A 23,243-nucleotide genomic window follows, 5' to 3' on the forward strand; every position below is an offset into this window, starting at 1 on the left:
ACCCCCAATTTCGGCCGCTTCCAAATTTACAGCCACCCGCAAATTCCCAGCCACGTCCAAATTTACAGCCATCTGCAAATTCCCGGCCACTTGCAAACCCCCTTGTTAGCCGCCGACCACAAAGCCCCTGAAACACACTCATGGTTTCGTTATCTTTTCTTGGTCGCAAAAAAAACGCCCCGAAACTGGCGCCGGCGGTGCCGCCGAAGCCAGCGCCCGCCCCATCCAAAGCGCCGGCAGAATGCTCAATGCAAGCTCAAACCACCCCCGACCCTGCCACAAACACCCCTTTCATGACCACAAACACGCAGGGCCCCGCCATAAGTTTTGCCGGCCTGTCCGGCCATAATCTCCCGGAGATTCCCGGCGTGGCCGTGCCGTCGCAAGAATCATTCTATTCGAGCCTCGGCAGCAACGACGCCGCTCTGGAGCAGGCTCTTCAGGAAGCAAGGCTCCGCCCCCCTGCGCCCCCGGCGTTGAACACGGACCTCCCGGTATTCTCCGAGCCCACGTCGCCGTCCAGCCGGCGCCTGGCATCCTCGCTCCCCAGACATCCGCGGGCGTCGTTCATCCGCCATTCTCGGGTGCTCTCTGGCACCAGCACCATCGCGGGCGGGCTCAACTCGATGGTATTGCCGCTGCAGACGCTCCGCCATCGGCAGAAAACCATCATCACGGACTTACCCGCGGAGTTGCTGCCTGTGGTGAACTTGGCAAACGCACAACGGCTCCGGCACTACGCGAGCGGCCCGATCAGCCTTTTAACCGAGGACGGGCTGGCGTGGCTCGCGGCAGATGCCACGTTGACAGGAACGGAGCTTCTGCTCTGGTTCGCCGGCCACCTGAAACCGCGCTACTTGAACATCCAGGACTGCAGCATCGTGCCCTCGCGGGGCCCCGTCCCGGGTGGCGATCTGTTGTACGACTTGCTCGTGTTGCAAGATTATGACTTCAACGTCGTCTCGCTCCGTTTCGCCGATGCGCTGGACATGCACACGTGGCTCGCGGCAATGCAGTTGGCCAAGTTCGAGCACACCTCGCTCAATGAGGCCTTTACTGCCGTGGTCTTGTCCTGGAAAGGCCCGCAATTGTCTGACATCTACACGCTCTTGGCCCACAAGAAGCGCTTCACTCGCTTCGAGTGGTGCAATCTCCGCTTGCCCCAGGTGTCCAACAAGTGGATCAAGGTATTTATGGCAATTGTTCCCGGTGATGCCAAAAAGAATGGTCGTGTCGAGATTTACGCCTCAGACAAGATTACCAAGAAGAATTTGATCTTGTATGTGAATGATGTCTTTTCCGTGTACAACGTGTACCCAGAGGACCACCGCATGATTGACTTCAACCTGATTATGAAATTGGATGGAGAGGCATTTGTTAATAGGCTGTACGAGCACTTGTTCTCTGGGAATGCATCGCCCACATCGCCAAAACCTCATTCCCGGCGAAGCTCCGTCACCTCTTTTGGCTCGTTGAACCCTCCAACGCCAGTTCAGGTTTCAGGTACGAGGTCCAGGAGCACTTCCATTAGCTCCACGTCGTCTTTCTTTACCCATGCTCCGTCGCCTAAATTGGATGCGCCGGTGTCCAACCCAGGCTCCCCAACAACGAAATCGAAGCACTTCTTCAAGAAGCAAACTGCGAACAATTTCGTCACCACGAATTACTTGTACTTGATGCCAGAGGCGCACCCCGGAGTGTCGGCAATCGAGATCATGCTCAGAAATTTTGTCCACATCATTGATGCCTTTAAGTTGTACGGACGCCCAGATCATCTCAATAGCGACAAGAAAGACCCCATCTCCATGCTCTTCGGCTTGCCATCATTGCCTCATTACTGCTACTTAGACCTTGAAGATGCCTATGGCGTGGTGGCTGCAAACTTCGATACTGCCCGCTTGCAGAATTGGGGCCAAGGCGAATGGAGAACGACTTTGAAGGAGTATTTGAGGTGTAAGCAGATTGACACAGACTTCAAGGGCACAGACAACATCTATGATTTGTTCAACTCAGTGAATGACGAGGGTGACAGCGGAAGTATTGCTGATGGCGCCATTTCGCCATTACAGTCGAAAATGCAGAGTCCTCAGAAAAACCCTTTTAATATGAATCTCAGTGGATCAGGCAGCTCTGACGATTTTCAGAAGATGTACAAGGATGGCGACTCAAGTCAATATAGCGCTGAACCGGTGAATGGAGTCGGGCTTGGCAAGCCGATTGATCTCAATGAAGACTTGAGAGGCTATTACGAGGCTTCAAACGGCGTGAGTGATCGGCAGGATTTCGGTGCCAAGTCCCGGACCTTACATCCTATTATGGACTTACCAACGCCGATCGACGACGCTCACGGGGCAAGTTATTTTGCTAAAGAGAGACAGGTTCTGTCGTAGTGTGAGTGTTAAGATTGTACATGGTTTTTGAATAAAAAAAAAAGCATATGGAACTGGTTGGGACGGTCATTGACAGCAAGTCAGTACGCAGACTGACGGGAGCCGCAAGCCGTGATCCGACTGAAAACCCGTACACCAGCGTGATGTCCCGTTTGCCGGGCACGACGCCTGGGACTGGTCTTTTGTTAGTCTTTCGGCCGAAGATGAGCTTACCTTATTTCAACAGAGACACTGCTGAAATCCCGCTCGCATTTAGCTTTTGCCTCATTGTGCCTATGAATTTGCTAAGCGAGACTCGGAGTTAGCAACCGCTTGGATGTCCGTGCTCGCTCTTTTCCTTCATCATAACCGATGGTGACAAATACGATGCGTAATTGCCTGATTGAGATTGCGCGCCACCGGGTAGATGATCTCTTGTTTATCTGAAAGATCAGGCCGGTCGTAGTCGCTTAGGGGCCGGAACACGCGTTTGGGAGACGTGGCGCGACAAGGCGGACGCGTGCTTCGCACTAACATCACTATATCGGGAAGAAACAACAACACGAGCCGTGCATGCAGGCGGCCAGCCACCCATTCCCTTTCGACGATCCGAAGCACTCCTTAGCCGGATTTTTATTCATGGGCCTGAAATTCAAAAGGTGATCTCGTTATTTAAAATTCTGGAAAAGCAGAGCGGAACATTCCACGTGGACCGCACAAGTGCTGAGCTCCCAGTCCCGGACTCACCACAGGTTTGTTTCAAGCGTGTTTCAAACTCGAAACGTTGCCGCGGCCAAGCAACCTTCAAGCGTTGCTCCGCGACGCGCCTGGCCGGCACACGCGAGGCGTCGCGCGTCGCGCGTCACGTGGCACGGCCGCACACGCGCATCGGCCGCCATACAAATTTTCTGCATTTTCTCCTTCGCTCTCTTCTGCCCAAAACCATAACAACTGGATCGCCGTTCTCGGATTCCTCGTACAGTACGTGTTTTCTATATAAACCCAAACGGCCCCGCGTCCCTTGCTTTCCTATTTTTTTCACACATCCGTTTTTTTGCTAAACACATCGCATCTTTGCAACACCCGTTTCCTGTTAGCCGCCGACTGCTTCTTACCAGACTAGCCGCCCGCACTTATACCTCCGACGCATTTGCCGCCCGCGCATCCAAAAAAGCACACCACTAATACAAACCAGAATCATGTCTGTCCAGCAAACACCCACCCACGGCTTGACCGGAAAGATTTCAAACCTCGAGATGTCTGCCCTCAAGGGCTCCTCGTTGACCGACAAGTTAGCCGCCGAGGCTGCTGCCAAGGATTCTGCCTTGGGCGCCGACTCGCTTGTAGGCAAGCCCAAGGACATTGTGCGTCCCGCCAACATCAAAGAAGGCGATGCTTTGGAGACCGCCAAGGTCGTCCAGGAGATCAAGGACGCTGCGCTTGCCCACCAGGAGTTTTTGACTGCACACAAAACCGAGCGCCGCAAGTTGAAGGAGCAGGAGAAGGACGAGCCCTTGTTGGTGGAAAACAAGCGCCGCTTTGTATTGTTCCCCATTAAGTACCACGAGGTCTGGCAGATGTACAAGAAGGCCGAGGCATCGTTCTGGACCGCCGAGGAGATTGACTTGTCCAAGGACATCAACGACTGGAACAACAGAATGACCGACAACGAGAGGTTCTTCATCTCGCGAGTGTTGGCGTTCTTTGCCGCGTCCGACGGAATCGTCAACGAGAATTTGGTGGAGAACTTCTCTGCCGAGGTGCAGATCCCCGAGGCCAAGTGCTTCTACGGGTTCCAGATCATGATGGAGAACATCCACTCGGAGACCTACTCGTTGTTGATTGACACGTACATCAAGGACCCCAAGGAGGCCGACTTCTTGTTCAATGCAATCGACAACATCCCATGCATCAAGAAGAAGGCCGACTGGGCCTTGAGATGGATCAGCGACAAGGAGGCCTTGTTTGGCGAGAGATTGGTGGCCTTCGCTGCCGTCGAAGGTGTGTTTTTCTCTGGCTCGTTTGCCTCGATCTTCTGGTTGAAGAAGAGGGGCTTGATGCCTGGCCTCACCTTCTCGAACGAGTTGATTTGCCGTGACGAGGGCTTGCACACTGACTTTGCTTGCTTGTTGTTCTCGCACTTGAAGAACAGACCCGCTCCGGAGATCGTCGAGAGAATCGTCACTGAGGCTGTTTCCATCGAGAAGGAGTACTTCACGGACTCCTTGCCCTCCAGCTTGTTGGGTATGAACAGCAACTTGATGTGCCAGTATGTGGAGTTTGTCGCCGACAGATTGCTCGTGGCTTTGGGCAACAAGAAGGTGTACAATGTCACCAACCCATTCGACTTCATGGAGAACATCTCTTTGGCTGGTAAAACCAACTTCTTCGAGAAGAGAGTCTCCGACTACCAGAAGGCCGGTGTCATGGCCAAGACCAACGACGCCACGTCGTCGAGCCACTCGTTCTCCTTTGACGAGGACTTCTGATTCTACGTCACGCAGCATTTAGGTGCTTTGGTTCCGTTCAACTTCCTGGGTACATTCTCATCATCATGTCTTACTAATATGCTGGGTCCCTGCACATCTGGTATGGGCTCTGGCCTTTCATTTCTCTATAGGTAACAAATCATAAAAAAATAGAAACATTACAGATATCGATCCTGTAGACTGGCTGCTGAAGTGGAGTTGTAGCGAGATATCAGAGGACCGTGGACTGGGGCTGAGATGGAACATCGAGGCACCATAGCTAATTGATCACCAGAGGCCAGATGATGGCATTGAAGCTTTTCTTGCTACGACACAATTGAACATCCCAGCATAAGAACCGAATTGTTTCCTTGTTCTTCAATGAAAAGCTTAAGTGTTATTCACTTAGCATGTTCACCGTTTGGAGAAGATCGAACAAAGGGGCCAGACGCTCGAGGAACTAAAAAGACCACTTATTGAAACCTTCTGCAAAAATAAGAAGACGTATATCATGAGTAGTGTTTCACAAATTGACCATAATCTATTATTTTCATTCAAACTTAACCCGGGGAATTCTGCATAATCTCTTCTTCGACAAATTCTCGTCTTTTTGCCACAATGAGGCAATGAATACACTGGCCAGCTATATTGATAGCTTTACCCACCCGGAAGATTACATACTTGATTCTGAAGGCTCTGACTGCAAATGTATGCGAGCGTGAATGTGCTTCAAGGCTCGAACCACCCTAAATCTGAGAAGCTCGGTAGTATGGTCTCTTTTAGCAAAGAAATACTCCAAATTTTTTCATGATGCTTGCCAGTAAATTAATCACATCATAAGGAGATGCAACCTCCCATTGGTTTAATAATCTAAAGGGTGGAACTATCCGTGCTTGGAACTGGTCTAGGTAGCTGTACTAAAGCTAAAGACACTTGATGTTCTGAAGTATTGAATCCGTCAAGATCGTATATATACTCAGAGCCTGTTGACACAATGTTATGCGTTTACTATTTACCGGAGAGAAGACATTATCATAACTTGTCAGCACGACTATCAATTAGAAAGATCGTCGTCGTGATTGGCATGCTCCGGCGTTCAGATGCTATAAACGCTAGTCCCAATTATACGTCATGTTACCGTTTATGAAACGAGGGAATTTGGAGGCTCGAGGTGTGAAGGTCGAATAGACACGGAAAACAAGACTGGTGCTTATATGAGACATGTTCTTACTCTTGTGAATAAAAAAAAATCGTGTATCGATTTAGGGCGTAGCTCAAGATCATAGGGCTTGATCTCAAGTTCATAGGGATGTCTCCCTCAAAATGAGATGTTCAAATATTAGAAAGCTATTATTCTCAAACGGTCTAATTCTAGAAACTATGGTACTCCTTTGAAAGAGCATCTTATATGAAACTCTCAAATCTACGGATTGTTGAAGTGACGAGGTTTGTCTCACTAGCCAAAGTATTCAAAATATATCTGTCTGATCAGTTGTGAAAAATCATATATATTCTATGTGATAAACTTCTTTTTTGTGGATGTGGGCTGTTTGAGCTAAGACTATAACCCCTCATATCCACCAAGCTCTTGACTACGAGATTCAGCAGAAAGTAAAATCGAGATCATGGAAGCAGCCACGATCCGTACTCAATTAAAAAGTCGAATGTGATTAGGATGTGCAAAAGGGATATCTACCCTGCCAAAATAGATATCAAACCTGTAGTTTCACAATACTCTTTGTTCGATAGGACGGTTTGTTGAATAGGTCGGCAAATTAATATTTATCTGTAAAAACTTCATTATATATAAACTTAATTGTACACTTGAACAAACGGAATAATGCGGTTCGGGTGAAACGAAACATCTCCCTTTCACATTATCTTTCTTTTTTTTTTTTTGTCAGTGGAGCAGATTGACAGAGAGCATGCGAGGAAACAAATCGAGGAAATGAACCACGCCAAATAAGATGTGTGCTTCAAATATTCATTCATATATAATGGGGCAGCTCAAAGGCATTTTTGGATTTTGCTTTGTCGATATTGCGCTTTGCAGAACAGAATGCCAGAAAGCTCTATTCCGATGGCGAGTCTGCTCATCCAGACAACCACTCGAGACAACCACTAGAAGTATTTTACTCACGATGCTATCATAACGCATAACAATCAAGACCAACAATTACATTTGTTTTTCTCTCAAAAGTTGCTGTTTTACACCCAATATGAAAGCCATTCGCCCCAGTGATCATCATTCTGCCATGTTGACTGAGAAGAGGGCTAGGAAAAATGTTATCTAATGCCAAATATGATGTCCAGGTAATTTCACTTGATGGTGTCAGAAACAAAAGATCAGAGAACTGTGTTGGCCATACACCAGGAATTTTCCGCATCCACGTATGTCATTCTCGAGCAGACAAAAAACACGACACAGCTTAGATTTGGTCCGTGAATTCTAAAAACACCCTGGAACCTCAACTGCTGGCTGAGAACATATGCCAAATTAGATGCGCGCCGTTAAGAGATTAACACAGATATGGAATCCTGAAGAAACCGCCTATACCAATGCACGGGAGAACAAGTCGAATGGCCGCAGAATATTCGAAGAGTATTTCCCAGGTCGAATTTTCAACCTTCTGGAAAGCCCATCCAAATTCCAGGGAAATCTCAAAGAGTGCCCGTGATCCTGGCGTGCACGTGACGCGTCAAGAGATCAAAGCCTGGTTTTCGCCTCCTGGTTTCGAGCCACCACCAACTCTTCTTTAGCCCGAAAAGATGAAAAAATAACAAAAACAAACATTCGAAACACCAACTTCTTACCGAACTGCAAATTGGTTCTGACTTCCAGGCGGCCGGGCCTCTGGAATTGTTCTATTTGATACTCGTATATCCATGTCCGGCAGCACGCCGGAACCGGGCGGCAACTTGGTCAATCATCAAAAAAAAAAATACCCCCCAGATGAAACTGAAAACACAAATATAGAATGAGGATACCCCCTGCATTTCGCGGCTGCACCCACCCCGCCAGGCGCCACCATATTCCCAAAATCTTTTTTCCACTACTCTTTTTTCCCGCGCATCGCGAGTGCTGTCATTCCTCGATTTGCAACTACTTGGCGAGTATGGGCAAGGGAAAAAACAAGCCGAGCGAGGAGCGCGCGCAAAAGGGCCGCACGTCCAACGGGCATAAGCTGAAGCAGCACCACGTGCGCCGCGGACGGCAGGAGGAGGGTGTCGTGGTGCGGACCGACACGGACAAGTTCCCCGTCAAGCTCGCCATGTGGGACTTTGACCACTGCGACCCGAAGCGGTGCCTGGGCAAAAAGCTCGAGCGGCTCGGGTACATTCGCAACTTGCGCGTGGGGATGAAGTTCCAGGGCATTGTGGTGTCGCCCAACGGCACCGGCGTGGTGTGTCCGGACGACCGCGAGATCGTAGAACAGCAGGGCGCCGCGGTGGTGGAGTGTTCGTGGGCGCGGCTCGACGAGGTGCCTTTCAACAAGATTGGCGGCAAGCACGAGCGGCTCTTGCCATACTTGGTGGCGGCCAACACAGTCAACTACGGGCGGCCCTGGAAGCTCAACTGCGTGGAGGCGCTCGCCGCGTGCTTCGCCATTGTGGGGCGCGAGGGCTTGGCAGCCGAGCTCCTCCAGAACTTTTCCTGGGGACCCACGTTCTTGGACATCAACCGCGAGCTCTTGCGCGTGTACCAGCAGTGCACGGACCTGGCGCTGGTGGAGCGCGCGCAGGACGAGTGGATGGCCAAGTTGGAGGACGAGGTCCGGCAGCGCAAACAGCAGTCTGCCGAGGGCGACGTTTGGATGATGGGCAACGTCAACCGCCAGCCCATGGACGGCAGTGACGAGGGAAGCGCCGACGAGAGTGCCGATGAGGACGAAGATGGGGACGACGGACCGGGCCCCGATGTCCGCTACGACAACCTAGGCAACATCATCGCGGACTCGGCGAGCGAAGAGTCAGAAGATGCTTCGGAGGACGAGCCCGAGGATGAATATACTGCGGAGCTGGACGGCGACGATGTGGTATACGATAAGTTGGGGAACATTGTGTCGAAGCGCGATGGTCTCACAGACCAGGTCGCTGGGCTTTCGATCTAGGTGGCTGGCTGAGGCCCCGTACATCGTCACCATGGATGAAACCCGCTGGGGGTCTCCCGTAGTTGGATGGTGTGTTTGGGTGTGGTGGCCAGAGATTGCACCACAAACTTTCTAGAGCTTTTGAGCAACTAGAAAAATACTCAGTCTTCGAACACAACCAGGCTACAATGGAAAATATTTCAAAGTTGGTCTGTGACGGAGCCATCTAAACCTTGTGACAAACAGCATGCTATAAGAAAATATGTTATCGGGATTCATATTCCGAGTGAGCCGCCGTGTGGTTATGTGGCATTGGACATTTTATTTATAGAACAGAGACCAACCAATGTGTCAACCAATACTGAAAGAAAACCATGTATTCAAATACACAAATGTCGCAATAGTAGTCAATTGCAATTTTGAACGTGATTGAGGTTTTCTTTCACACATCTGTTTCTGGGTTTTGGATTTAAGGTTTTGAATCCAGTTTATTTTCCATTTTTCTCATCCTGTCATGGTCAGCTCTAGATTTAGCGAAATCACAACAAAATCAGAATATCAATTTAATTTCACGCTTTCACAATGGCTATACCCTATGTAGTCGTTTGAGAAGGCTATCAGAATTCATTCATGGTCAGCATCATTTCCAGCTTTCAAGCACCAAGGGATTTTAACAAAATTATGATCTCTATTAATCAAGCGCCATTTCTATGGCACGTCTTTTGATCTAAGATGTTGATCATGATTTGCATCATGTTCACAACAGTTGGAAAAAGTCAGGTTGGGCCATATTCCTCACAGAATATCATCTTTAATCTCATTTAAGAAGTAAAACTTGTAGTACTTCTATGCTTTATCTAATCGTTTCCCAACACATCACACTGAGATGACACAGACGAGTTACCAGTTACAACCAATTTGTTAAAGATGGTTTTCTGATCCCAGGAACAAAGTGTCAAAATATTCTCTGTTCTGGATCAGGAAAGATCTATCAAAAAACACGATCGATTTAAGAAAGTGACAAGCATCTTCTAGACTATTTTTTGGTCCGAGTGGCCTTTGCTGGTACTAGCTGCCCTCTCAGATCAGACATTCTCGAATATTGCAAGTTCGCCACGCTTTAGAACTTGTCATTTCAGGGCTTCGATTTGAAATTAGGATTTTGACTATATCGAACCTTTAAGAATTTTGATAAAAGGAACAGGGGAAAATATCAGGGGAAATGTTTTATTGTTCCCTGAGACCTCATGAGAAAAACCTAGGCTTCATGGAGCAAATTCATTAATGGCTCTTACGCTTTTGGGTCAACTTCTTCGATAAATATTGAAGCGCTCCACTTTGTAGTAATCTATGTCATAATAAAATCAGCAGGAAACTAAATTCAATAAGATTTTTCTTTTCTTTTGAACGTAGACTGAATTCTTATCGATACTTACTTTGCACGTTTCACCTTAATATGTGCTCCTTCTCTCAAACAATGAGGCTGTTCCTTTGGAACTCAATTTTGTTTCCAGAAATTACTTAGGATGAATAAAATAGTTTGTTTGAAGACTAATTGGGTTCTGCTACGTGCCACGACGTATCGAGTCAGCAAGAGGAAGACGTCTGTGTTTTGAAAATTGATGTCGAAAACTTGTTTTGTGTTGGGTCTTTAGTGGGTTTGTATCTTCAGGAAAAGAAGTGTTGCACCAAGAAGCTACGCCAACCAAAAAGATCCAATAGAGCGCTAACTTCTTGTCGCCAAGGTGTGAAAACGTCTATGGCATATTTTATTGATATGATAGAATGTACCGTTGTAAATTCTAAGGCATAGTCAATCCCAGACGTTTTGCGGTATGAAAACTGAACCTTTATCAAATTATTATTGCTTGGAGGTGTCAACTTGTTTATGAAATGTCTCGTTTAAGCCTTGGCAGATTCTTTAGCAAAATTCGCTTAGAGCTATAAATTTGACTGACAGGATTGCTGAGATTGTCTTCTAATCTTTTGAGATATTACTTCAATGCTCTCAAAATTTTGGGAATCAAGGAGTTTTTCTGACTTATGTTCCGAGACAATTATTGTGTATCTAATCATTTTAACTTTAAACCTGATAAAACCCCATGAAATTAAACTGCATTGATTTGGCCTCTTCCCTGTTTTGTGAATTTCAGCTTTACCAGTGAATCAAAGGTTAGAGGCTTGTCATCTATTCTTGATTTGATTTCCGGCTATGTGAGCTTCGTCACCATTTTGAAAAGGCTTGTCCATTTGCCAAATAGCGAGTCTTGAAATTCAACTGATCGAAACTCCAGGATACACCATAAAATGCTTATAACTATTTATCTGAACTTCACACTTGCAAGCAACATATATTGATTAGATTCATCTTGTCCCACTGTGTTGATTTTCATCTTAAATCCAAGCTTTTAGTGACAGGACTCATTGAGCCCAGAGAATGGTAATATTGATGGAATAGCAAGCATGTATCCACGTTTTATTAACCATTCTACAACTATTATTCGAATAATTTAGATCGGCTGGTACTGTAAAATCATGTTGTGGGTTTGGAGATTTAAATTGACCGATGCACTGATAATTTCCGTATTTTTTTCGTTTGATTTAAAATTTTTGGTGATTTTTTTTAAGGACTCAACAAGTCCTGAAGGGATTCTAAAGCCCTAGATCAGGGTTTTTTCAGCAATCTTTGAAAAACACTCAGCAAAAATCCCTTTTCATCTCTTGCATCTCGAAAGGTTAATGGCTTCTTCCACTTTTCTCTCATTGTTTCCAAAATGAAATTGGAGGGTTTTCTCATACATTTAATTTACTCGGTATGTGGCGACCCGTTGCTTCCTCTTAATTTTTGGCCCCATTTTTTTCGGCCCTACGCGTTTTCTTGGGGCCGTGGGGCCGAATTTTGCAGCCATTTGTGGCCCCGCGCAACGGGTCAAAACGCGAACTGAAGACCCAAATCCTGGGGCCATCGGCTAACATGGCACATTGATTTGCAGCCGAACGTGTAATTAAGGATCGCCATTCTCTAGGAAAAGAAATAAAAAAAAAAGATTTGCTTTGGGCTTCGGTTATAGCGGTGCCTGAAACCTTGTCATCTCAGGGCGAACTCTTCTTGCCAGGTTTTTTAAATAGGTGTTGGTGCGGTTGGCCGGGATTCACGAAATGGCATTTATTCATGTAAACAGCCATTGCTTGGAAAACAAAAAAAAAAAAATTAAACGGAAAGAAAATTCTGAGAGTGGTCTGAATATCCCGTCGTGACTTCTTCGGTGGTCATAGGTCAGATCATTCCAGTTATTTAAGTTCAAATCATATTACTCTAGTGATTCAAGATCGAGGAAAAAGAGTGGGCCATCTAGCTGGGGATTTCAAACAATTTGATACGGTCATTTTTCATGCATATCCTACCTGAGTGTGATACGACATTCTTTGTTCGCCGGAAAGTAGTCCGAATGGACAGAAATAGCGCCTGAAATGCCGCTGTTTGGAAGCTCGGTTATAATAATTCGACACAGCGTACGAGATGAGTATAGGACTTCGAATCTACGCTTGAAAAATCGGGATGGAGAAATCTTGTTGCATATATGTTATTTTACAACAGTCAGTGCCAAAAATCCTATGTAAATTCCTGCTATTGGGTGGATAGAGCTTTGTTGCAGAAAATCAGTTGGTGCAAATGTGTGGTCTATGTTTGAGGTATCATAAGGTATCATAAAATCAAAAAAGAACGCGCTGTTCTTTGTGGATATTGTTTGAGTATAGCCATAAGATCGGAAGGTCTGCTGAAAGAATTTGATGTTTACGGAAGAGTATGATCTTTCACAATGTCATTTCAATGCCTGCTAAAATCACTCATTGTATTTCAAGGAGTCAAGGATTTTAAGCATGCAGATATCCAAAGTCCCGAAATTGTTTCAGTTGCAGTCCTCTTTTAATTCTCCATTTTTGCTCGTTGATTGGTTTTGCTTCTACTTCTGAAAATGTGAAGCCACATATATAGGTCCCGGTTGTCACAGTCTCCCATACTTCTGGGTTACGAGCTATAGAATTGGACTCATATGAGGAAGATACAGAGAGCGTTAATCGAGGAATGAAACTTCATGAATCTAAGAAAAAAAGGCCAAATCCGGATTTTCGAGGGCACGTCACAGTGTGACGCCCGGAGAAATCATGACATGGGCAGTTCAAGCCAGCCATGAAAAACGCACATCTTCAGCCACAGGAAATCCAGAAGTGGAAAAAAACAATGGGGCTAGACTTACAGGTGTATTTTCAAGCACAGTGTCCGAGACTATCATGCAATTTCTCTTTTGAAGCGGCTCATATGGACGGCCCCACTCTTCGAACTGAAGTGTCGTTATCCCACAGTCCATGATAAAATGTATTTTTACCATTCAGAAACGCGTTTTGTCATTATGCAACTAATGCTTTCTTCATCAAACTGCATAAGAAGCCTTGGTGATAAGTATATGTGTTTTCCACCAAACCCGTCAGACGCCTTTGAATTAGATTTTTCTCCGCCCAATCTCAGAAAACGACTTTTGTCATGATGAAGATGTTCCTTATTCAATCACATAAAATACCTTACATCATAATTAATTCAAATATATTCTTCATCAAACCCTACAAGACGCCTTGGTCATAATTCAATGTATCATCCTCCCAACCCGTCAGACGCCTCTTAATTAATTGTATTCTCCACCCAATCCCACAAACATCTTTTCTCATCCCAAAACAAAAACTTGTTTCACCAATCTCTAACACACCTGTTGTCGCCCCAAATCGTCTTCCCCACCCAATCCTACACTCAGTCAACATGCCTCCCCAAAAAGGCAGTCTTATTAGTTGGTCTCACGTAGTCATCCTCTCGGCCCGCACTCCACCATACAAACGCGACACGTGACACGAGTCACCAGCAAACAGCATGGAACAACCTCCCCACAGCACAGCATACCCTCCTGAAGTCCGCTTTTTTCTCCTTTTCCATGGGCAATGACAAGGCGCCAGCGCACGTGCGCATCCACAACCCGCTCCTCGACGCCCTCTTCAACGCAGACGAAAAAACGCCGTTCAAAAACACCATACATGAGCTCGCACAAGCACATTCCGATTTCTCGATCCTAGTTCCTCCCGCCTCGGTGCTACTAAATTGCACAGACTTGGCGCGGCAGCGGCTTGTCGAACTTTGCTACACAAACGAAGAGTTTGTACGCAGCCATATAATCCGAACCACGTCGGCGTCGCCAGCGCCAGTGACGCCTGTATCGAAGCAATATCTGCTCATATACAGCACGATGAACGGCAAGCAGATTCTCTTGAAAAACAAGGCGGTTTTCACGGGAAAGGGCTTCCGCAACAGCTTGAAGGTTGCCGTGGTGTCGGTGGGGCATTTCGTGTCGTTTTCCCCGCCTTTCCCCCAGGGATGCTCCTTCTCGTTGATCTATATTGAGGCTTCTTTATACGGCCCACAGCCGGCTGTGGACACGCCGCCCAAAGACCTCCTGGCCCTCAAAAACACGCCTGACCCAAAGGCACAGCACCGGGTGGGTGATTTTGCGGAGTGGCTCCGAAAACACCCGATTCTCGCCAAGACCATGCTGCCCAGTTTCCATGCGCTTTTCCACCACCACAACCGCGACGTCGAGCTGCTCCGAACACAACGCAAAATGCCCCTCACGCAAATCAAGCGGCTTTTCGACCGCCTCGTCCAGGCCGCGTCGCAGATCGTGCAAAGCGCCGTGAACGCAGACACGTCTGAAGGCGAACGCACGTACGACTTGTTGCAGTCGCTTTTGGCGCGTGGCCCGGGGCTCGACATGAACAGAATGATCCACGAGTACGTGGAACTCAACATGTACAAACAAGTGTGGCTGCTGCTCGTCTACCAGTACAAAGACGCTGTTCCGGGCGAGCGGATCGATGACCTGGAGTGTCCCAGAACCGTGCTCACACATGCCTTGTACGACGACTTAGCATGTTTGTCCTTGAACCAGCTCGACGTGCCTGTGACCGCTCCATGGGACCTCAATATCCTCCACCGGCGCGTGGCCGATGCCATCAATATCTTTGCCACTCTTTCGGGGCCCAATGTCGCCAGCCAGCGACTGAAAATCGCCGTGATCAAAGAAACGGTGCTGACTTTGACGGCAGACGCCACGCACGTGTTTTCGGGGCCCGTCATCGACGCAGACACGCTCATTGGGCTCTTGATCATGGTGGTGGTGCACTCGAAAGTGCCGAATCTTGAGGCCCACTTGTTCTACATGCGCAACTTCGGGTTTTCTCTGCAAGGCCCAGAGGGCAACGCCCCCCACGGCACCGACGAGGACTGGGGCTTCATGAGCTACATTCTTAGCAACATCGACGCGGTGATATTCCATCTCCATGGGTCTGGCGACAGCGGCCATCTTGCGGAAATGAGCCTGGCCTCCGCCAAGAACTACAGATTCTGGTACGCCATACAGAAGCAAGATGTGGATACCGTCGAAGCGTTTTTGGACTCGGTGGAGCAAGAGTTCAGTGGCAAAGAGCTCCCAAAGCAGCATGTGTTGCGCAGTAGAAACATCAACGGCGAGAGCTGCTTCCATCTCGCCATCAGAACTCGCAACCACCACATTTTCTCCATGCTCTTGAACCGAACCGAGCAGTGGATTCTCCTAGAAGATCTCATTTTTGACAAGAACACAACCACCAACCAGAACTTGCTAATGACCGCGCTTGAAGAAGAAGTCCCGGAGATTGTCTGTGAATTGATCGATGTTTTCCTTGCAAGCGCCACTCGCGAGGAACAGGCGTTGTATTTCAATTCGAGAGACGCAAATGGCCGGTCTGTCGGCCACTATTTGTCTCACGACCTCTCCGCTTTGGACAGGTTGGGCATGCTTATCGATTGGGAGGCCCGGGACTCAAGCTCACACACTCCGTTGTTCAGCTTTTGCAGATGCTACGACCATCCGCAATACGAACAGTTGGTGGCCAAAGCATTTCGTTTCGTCATGAGTAAAACCACACTGGGACTCATATCCTACGATGCTCATACAGACAGGGCAGGCAACACTTTGCTCCACGCCCTTGCAAGGGGCTTGCCCGAATCACGCTTGCTTTCTGAACCTCGTGTGTTGATGAATGTGAACCAGATGAACCACAAAGGCGTCACTCCTGTCGCCTTGTACGTGCGGTATAATCGGCTTGCTAACCTAGAAAACATATTCAGAGACCCGCGGCTCGTTTTTGACATCGAAGAACCGAAATACTGCTACAATCTCATGGACTACTATTCTTTTTCTGCCAGCAAGAGCTTGGGCGGGCAGAATGAGGAGTTCTTGAAAATAGAACGCTGCGTGGCAGAAAAGTACTTTGGCGAATACTATCCCAGGGGAAATAGCATTCAGATTGGGTTTGTCAATGCAAGATATGACGGTGCAAGCAGCGACTGGACCATCAACACTTTCCATTGTCGGCTGAACTCAAACGGAACTTTCGTGTCCAAGTACATCCCGCTAGAAAAGATACGGCAGTTTTATAAGCTCGTGCAGTTGGAATCCTCCATGAGTTTCTTGCCACCCGAAGAGATATTCTGGATGAATTTTGTACGTGGTAAGACGACAGTGCCCATCTGCTCAAAGTACAAGAGCAATCGCATGTTGGAGCACTTGTCCATGTTTTTTGCTCTCTCAAACTACCTTCGCGCCGACAGAAGGAAGCAGTTTTTGAGACTATTCGCCAAATGCTGCAAAGATGACTCGGCCCTGGGGTTGGATCTTTTAAATGGGATTTCCATCAAGAGGGAATCTGCGCGCAATGCTGTTGGTGACGTGACTCTATCTGAGTCGAATATCCAAGAGATTGTCTATTTCGTCGAGTACTCCATTGCGGATCTCTCGAAGTATAGGCGTGTTTTGAGTGATCTTAATACCCTCACCGCCTTGGCGATCGTGAGACAAAACGACACTCGCAACGTCACTGACCAGTTCTTCTGCAACATTAGCGGGTTGGGGAGGAGCCATCAAGACGGAAGCACTGAGTTTCGGCGGCTTGATGGCCCGTACCTCGAGCTTCAAAAGTATATTGGGTGGATCGAGCAGTGCACGGGGGAACTCATTGCCAAATGCAACTCGGTGATTGAGAAGACTGGGAGGTGGCGCGAGACATACTCAAAAATCAAAGAGATGAACTCGGATCTCCACAAGTTTGAGGATTTGGTTCTTCCACATATGAGCCAGAATGCGCCGGATAACTCGGAAAGTGTAGATAGTGCTCCTTCTGCCATGTCCGACAGCTCAATGTCCAGGAGAAACACGCTATCACTCGGTGAAATGCCTCTAGAAGAGGATCCAGAAGACGGCTTTTTCTTTAGCTTTGGCTTGATAGACAGCAAGAAATCCCGCTACCGAAAACTCGTGCTTGCGAAATCCGAGGAGGTCAAGAAACTCATGGATCTCAACGTGGACATCAAGATTGTCCACGAGGCGTTGGCGGCGGAAATCTCGCAGTTTTTGGAGTACAGGTCGGGCGCATTGAAGTTTGGCATAAGGCAGTTTACGAACAGGTCGTTGGTTCTGTTGCGAAACCGCCACTTTGAGCTCTCGAAGCTTCTTTATGGAACTCGAACATACATGAGCCCGACGTGAACAGGTGGTTGGTGTCATGCATGCGTTGTTTCGCAAAGAGCATAGTCTGCTCTTGTGAATACCAGGCAAACGTACAAAGCTAAGCATGCGCCTCAGACCGGGTCTGGCCTGGGAGACTTCTGGTGAGTCACGAGGTCCCAAGAGCGCAACGGTCCCCCATTTGAGATTTTGAAAGACGGTGGTCTAATATGAGCGCCACGGTTCCCCATTTGAGATTTTGAAAGACGGTGGTCTAATATGAGCGCTCTGCGGTTCAATTGACGCTGCTGATTATGATTTCCTGAGGTGGGGCACAGGACTTATAGAAAGCTGCCGACAATGGGTCTAGTCTCTAGCGGTAAAAGTCGACCTGACTGCTGATCAGAACCATTTGACAGGCTGAAGAAGAGAGAAGAATCAGAAAGGGAAAGGGAAAGGATAGGAGGGAGAAGAAAAAGAGTAAGAGGGAGAAGAAATGAAAAAGAAGGAGAGGGGAAGCGGAGATGAAGGGGAGATGAAGGAAAAAAAGACAAAGAAGAAGAACAAAGAAGGAGAAGAAAATGAAAAAAGAATAAAGCGAAGAATACGAAGAAGGCAAAGAAGGAAGGAGAGAAGAGAATAAGAAGAGAAGAAAAGAATAAGAAGAGAGGAAAAGATAAAGAAGAGAAGAAAAGAATAACAAGAGAAGAAAAGAACAACAAGAGAAGAAAAGAACAACAAGAGAAGAAAAGAACAACAAGAGAAGAAAAGAACAACAAGAGAAGAAAAGAACAACAAGAGAAGAAAAGAACAACAAGAGAAGAAAGGATCAAGAAGAGAAGAAAAGATCAAGAAGAGAAGAAAGGATCAAGAAGAGAAGAAAGGATCAAGAAGAGAAGAAAAGATTAACAACAGAAAAAAAGAACCTAAAGGAGAAGAAAAAGAATACGGCGAAGAATATGAAAAAAGAATACGGAGGAATGGAGTCAGGACACGGATATCAACGGAAACAACAAACACACCACCCGCAGTGCCCGATGCCAGTCGATACCCAACACCACTATATCCTCAATCCCTTCATGGCACCGGTGGCCTGGATACAAGCCGCGATGCATGCGCCGTCCCGAAAAAGCCTATTCTGGAGACCGTGGCGGCAAGCCCCGAGCCAGACCCGGTATCCCAGAATTCAGCCATCGCCCGAAAGGGCACAGCCCGACGGCTTCGGGGACCAGGCCCCAGAATTTGCACCCGGAACCTTCTGGAACACCCGTGCACCCGCGCGCACCGTGGGGATCGTCAGGGCCACACGCCTAAAACACGCCTCCCCAGCAGCCACGCCCCCATTTCTCAAGTCCTCATTTGCATCTACCTCCCACCCGACCCAGTGCACAAAACAACACACCCGAAAATGGCAATCACTAAGCAAGAATTGGCGTTGGCCATCATCGATTTCTTGGCGGCCAGCGTCGCCGACAAGACCGTCAGCGAGGAGTTCTCCGAGTCCATCGATGTCGCTGTGGAGTGTATCACCGACGCCTTCTCCGTGGACAAAAGCGACGCGCCAGCGGCGCTTGCCAAGCTCGGCGGCAAGGGTTTGCTTGCCGCCGTCAACGGCGCCGGGGCCGGTGCCGCCAGCCCCGTGGCGCCCGCGGCCAAGGAGGAATTAAGCGCCGAGACCAAGGCACAAGCCGACGCCTTGAAGGCCGAGGGCAACAAGGCCATGGCGGCCAAGGACTTTGCCACGGCGATCGCCAAGTACACGGAGGCCGTGGGCTTGGACGCGACCAACGTGGTGTACTTGTCGAACCGGGCCGCGGCGTACTCGTCGGCGTTGCAGCACGACAAGGCGGTCCAGGACGCTGAGGCGGCCATCCAGTTGGACCCCGCGTTCTCCAAGGCGTACTCGCGGTTGGGCTTGGCGCAGTACGCGTTGGGCCACGCCAAGGAGGCGATGGAGGCCTACGAGAAGGGCATGGCCGTGGAGGGCGCCCAGCCCTCGGATGCGATGAAGAGAGGCTACGAGACCGCGAAGAAGCGCGTTGAGGAGGAGTTGGAGAGCAGCATCAGCAAGGCGGAGCCCGAGACGTCGCGTGCCGCGGCCGGCGCAGAGGGCGCTGGTGCTGGTGCCGGTGCTGGTGCCGGTGCTGGTGCCGGTGCCGGTGCCGGCGGCTTGCCCGACTTGGCGTCGATGTTTGGCGGGGGCATGCCCAACTTCTTGGAGATGATGAGCAACCCGCAGGTGATGCAGGCCGCGCAGAACTTGATGTCCAACCCCGGGGCCATGGAGGGCTTGATGAACAACCCCATGCTCCGGCAGATGGCGTCCAGCATGGGCGGCGAGGGCGGGCTCGAGGGCCTCATGAGCAACCCGGACTTGCAGAACATGGCGCGCCTGTTCATGGGCAACCCGGCCTTGCAGAACATGGCGCGCCTGTTCATGGGCAACCAGAACGGCGCCGACAGCAGCTCGGACAACTGAGCGCGGGGACCATGGACGTGCCCTCGGGAAAGAAGTTTTACACGCAGGTAGAAAATGTATGTAATTCGGGCCTCCACGAGAACTCCAGCGCACGGCACGCGCTGGGCCGTCGCATGCCCCGCCCGTTTGGCGGGCCATTCCCGCCGGGTCTGGTCTGGTCTGGCCGGGTCGCCCGGCGCCCGCGCCCGCCGCTGCCTGCAGGCCATGTGTTTACATAAAACACCCTGCTCTTCGATGGAAGCCGCCCAAGCATCGCGCCACAAGACCACCGCCACCCTCTCCGCGCCGGCCCCACACTCCCACACGGGCTTCCCAGCAGAACCCAGGCCCCGCAGCGGTATCTCCAAACAGCGCCCTCCCGAAACCTCGACCCGTGTGCCTGGCTCGCACGACCCCCGCCTCTGCGCATCGCACGGCACCCCAAGCACACTGTTGCCTGCCGAAACGCCCGCCGCCGAGCGTGTTTCCGCCGCCGCCGGCCGCCCCGAGGCCGGCCCTGCCCCCGGGCGTGCCGCACGTGCAACCACGGGCCAAAACGCCCCGGGCCCGGCCCACCAAGCCGGAACCGGGCATCAGGAGCCGCCCGAAGCGCGGCGGCTCCCGCCCCACGGCGGCAGCAGCCCGCACATGCCGCTGTCCGCCGCGCGCCCGGCCTCCCGCCAGTCGTCCATCGGCGTGGCCGTGCGCGTGCGCCCGTTCACCGCGGAGGAGGCCCGGCGACTCGAGGCCGAGCCGCGCACGCCCGTCTTCTCGGGCGCCGGTGGGCTCCTGGACACTGCGGCCAACCCCGCGGCCGGCCCCGGGCGGCCCGTGCCGGGCGCGCTCCGCAAGATCGTCAGCGTGGTCGACGACCGCATGCTCGTGTTCGACCCGCCCGAGCAGAGCGCGCTCGCGTCGATGCAGCGGCGGGCGTTCCCGAACGCGGCGGTGCGCGGGCGGCTCCGCGACTGCCGCTTCGTGTTCGACCAGCTCTTCGACGAGTCCGCGTCGCAGCACGACGTGTACACGCGCACGACCAGGCCGCTCCTCGACAGCGTGCTCGACGGGTACAACGCCACGGTGTTTGCGTACGGCGCCACGGGCTGCGGCAAGACGCACACGATCCTGGGCACCGCGGACGCGCCCGGCGTGGTGTTCTTGACCATGGCCGAGCTCTACCGCAAGATCGGGCTCCTCGCGGACACGCGGCACGTGGACGTGCAGGTGTCGTTCCTCGAGATCTACAACGAGACGATCCGCGACCTCCTCGCGCCGGCCACGCCGGCCAAGGCGCTCGTGTTGCGCGAGGACCTGGCGCAGCGCATCGTGGTGGCCAATCTCCTGACGCACCGGCCCGCGTGCGTGGCGGACGTGATGCGCTTGCTCGCCGAGGGCAACCGCAACCGCACGCTGTCGCCCACGGAGGCCAACGCCGCGTCGTCGCGGTCGCACGCGGTGCTCCAGATCCACGTGGCGCTGCGCGCCCGCACGGCCGCGTTGAGCGAGGAGCACACCCACGCCACGCTCTCGGTGATCGACCTCGCGGGCAGCGAGCGGGCCGCGGCCACCAAGAACCGCGGGCCGCGCTTGAACGAGGGCGCCAACATCAACAAGTCGCTCCTCGCGCTCGGCAACTGCATCAACGCGTTGTGCGACCCGGGCCGCCGCAACCACGTGCCGTACCGCGACCTGAAGCTCACGCGGCTCCTCAAGTTCTCGTTGGGCGGCAACTGCAAGACCGTGATGATCGTGTGCGTGTCGCCGCTGTCGCAGCACTACGACGAGACCTGGAACACGCTCAAGTACGCGGACCGCGCCAAGCAGATCAAGACCAAGCTCGTGCGCAACCGCCACAGCCTCGACCGCCACGTGGGCTCGTACCTCAAGATGATCACCGAGCAGAAGCTGGAGATCGACGAGTTGCGCGCGCGCGAGGACGCGGTGGTGCAAGCTGCCGCCGAGCGGCTCGCGGCCCAGAACGCCGCGTGCCTCGACGCCCTCATGGCCGCGGTGGCCAGCTTGCGTGCCACCGTGGACCGCCCGCACCACGACAAGTGGCGCCGCTACTTCCTGCTCGCCAAGCGCAAGTTCTTGCTCTTGCACCTCCAGGAGTTGCACCAGGTGCTCGCCCACGCACAGCACGGCGGCCCGGGCACGCGGTCGCACGCGGTGCGCCGCTTCGTGGTCCAGGCGGAGCAGCTCCACAACAAGCTCAGCGAGCAGGTGGTGCGCTTGGAGCGGTTCTACGACGCGCGCCAGCAGGTCGACGACATACTCGAGGCGTCCGTGGCCCACGCGCTTGCGCGGTGCCAGGAGATGGACGGCTGGGGCGCCGCTCACACCCGCGTATTCCAGGACGCGGTGGACCTGCTCCGCCAGCGCTTGCAGCGCGACGTGCTCATCAACTCGTCCGTGTTGTTCGACTACTTGGTGGGCCAGATGGGCGACTTCTCGTATCTGTCGCAGGTGCTCGGCCACACCATCGACTCCTCGCAGCGGTACCGCGCCGGCGGCGGCGACGCGCGTGCGGAGGCCGCCGTGGACGATGCGCTCGACAAGGCCACGGCGGTGCTCCAGCGGATGAACGGCCTGGACTACGACTTGGCTTTGGAGGCCGCAGCGTCCCGCTTCATCGATGCCCGCGAAGACGCCGGCCTGCCCACGCCCGCCGCTGCGGGCTCGCCCCCTTTCATGGTCCTGCCCGGCGGCTCGGTCCTCCCGAAGCGGCTGTCCACGTCGCCGCTCCGCAACTCGCCGGCCACCAAGCGCAGCTTGAGGCTGCGCCGGGCCAACTTCGCGCTGGAATCCGGCCGCTCGGACTCATCCTCGGGCGGGGTGCTCGCTGAAGACAGTGACATCAGCATGGACAACTCGGCGCTTCTCCCGAAAAGCGACCTCGAGGAGGACTCGCCCATCTCGAACCGCGTCAACTCGTCGATGCTTGACTTCGACGCGATGGACTGCGCGTCCGTGCTTGACTCTCCGCCGGCAAAACGCGCTGACCGCGAGGCCCGGGGCCGGCCCGCTGGCTCGCCGCAGGGCGCCTTGGCTGAATACAAACTCGCCCTTCCGGCGAACCCCGGCCCCACGCCCAAGCACCTGTTGCTAAATAAGCAGGCCAGCACGAAAGTCGCCAGCGAGGCATGCCCGGACGCCAACCCGGCCGGACCTGACCTGTGCCCTGACGCGAACAGCAGCATGGTGGGCTCCGACTAGTCTTTCCTGCTGCTACGAGGGATTCCAAACTCACATTGCATTATGATCTACTCACT

At 51.6% G+C, this 23,243-nt stretch overlaps 6 protein-coding genes across 6 annotated transcripts; all 6 read left to right on the forward strand.

Annotated features, from left to right (window-relative positions):
* Nucleotides 1-140: 140 nt before the first annotated feature.
* METBIDRAFT_77610 (uncharacterized protein) lies at nt 141-2,390 on the forward strand (the record flags this gene model as incomplete). The annotated part of the gene is made up of 3 exons (XM_018858732.1): nt 141-511; nt 551-2,169; nt 2,200-2,390. 3 exons carry the CDS (start codon nt 141-143, stop codon nt 2,388-2,390), a joined length of 2,181 nt encoding a protein of 726 aa, XP_018712630.1.
* A 930-nt stretch (nt 2,391-3,320) lies between these two features.
* On the forward strand, nt 3,321-4,906 carry RNR21 (ribonucleotide-diphosphate reductase subunit). The gene is made up of 2 exons (XM_018855768.1): nt 3,321-3,350; nt 3,565-4,906. The coding sequence occupies exon 2, from the start codon at nt 3,569-3,571 to the stop codon at nt 4,856-4,858; it is 1,290 nt and encodes a 429-aa protein (XP_018712631.1). The 5' UTR covers nt 3,321-3,350; nt 3,565-3,568; the 3' UTR covers nt 4,859-4,906.
* A 3,047-nt stretch (nt 4,907-7,953) lies between these two features.
* Nucleotides 7,954-8,910, forward strand: METBIDRAFT_23741 (ribosome biogenesis protein TSR3; the record flags this gene model as incomplete). Its single annotated transcript, XM_018855267.1, has 1 exon — nt 7,954-8,910. A coding segment is annotated over one exon (957 nt), but the record flags the coding sequence as incomplete, so codon positions are not given.
* A 5,000-nt stretch (nt 8,911-13,910) lies between these two features.
* Nucleotides 13,911-17,555, forward strand: METBIDRAFT_39900 (uncharacterized protein; the record flags this gene model as incomplete). Its single annotated transcript, XM_018857200.1, has 1 exon — nt 13,911-17,555. The coding sequence occupies one exon, from the start codon at nt 13,911-13,913 to the stop codon at nt 17,553-17,555; it is 3,645 nt and encodes a 1,214-aa protein (XP_018712633.1).
* A 200-nt stretch (nt 17,556-17,755) lies between these two features.
* Nucleotides 17,756-19,613, forward strand: METBIDRAFT_147206 (uncharacterized protein). The gene is made up of 3 exons (XM_018854531.1): nt 17,756-17,943; nt 17,999-18,152; nt 18,250-19,613. The coding sequence occupies exons 2-3, from the start codon at nt 18,010-18,012 to the stop codon at nt 19,178-19,180; spliced, it is 1,074 nt and encodes a 357-aa protein (XP_018712634.1). The 5' UTR covers nt 17,756-17,943; nt 17,999-18,009; the 3' UTR covers nt 19,181-19,613.
* A 1,006-nt stretch (nt 19,614-20,619) lies between these two features.
* KIP3 (tubulin-dependent ATPase) lies at nt 20,620-23,187 on the forward strand (the record flags this gene model as incomplete). The annotated part of the gene is made up of 1 exon (XM_018857191.1): nt 20,620-23,187. One exon carries the CDS (start codon nt 20,620-20,622, stop codon nt 23,185-23,187), a length of 2,568 nt encoding a protein of 855 aa, XP_018712635.1.
* Nucleotides 23,188-23,243: the final 56 nt, after the last annotated feature.

This window comes from Metschnikowia bicuspidata, assembly GCF_001664035.1.
Source record: "Metschnikowia bicuspidata var. bicuspidata NRRL YB-4993 chromosome Unknown METBIscaffold_2, whole genome shotgun sequence".
Lineage (NCBI taxonomy): Eukaryota > Fungi > Ascomycota > Pichiomycetes > Serinales > Metschnikowiaceae > Metschnikowia > Metschnikowia bicuspidata.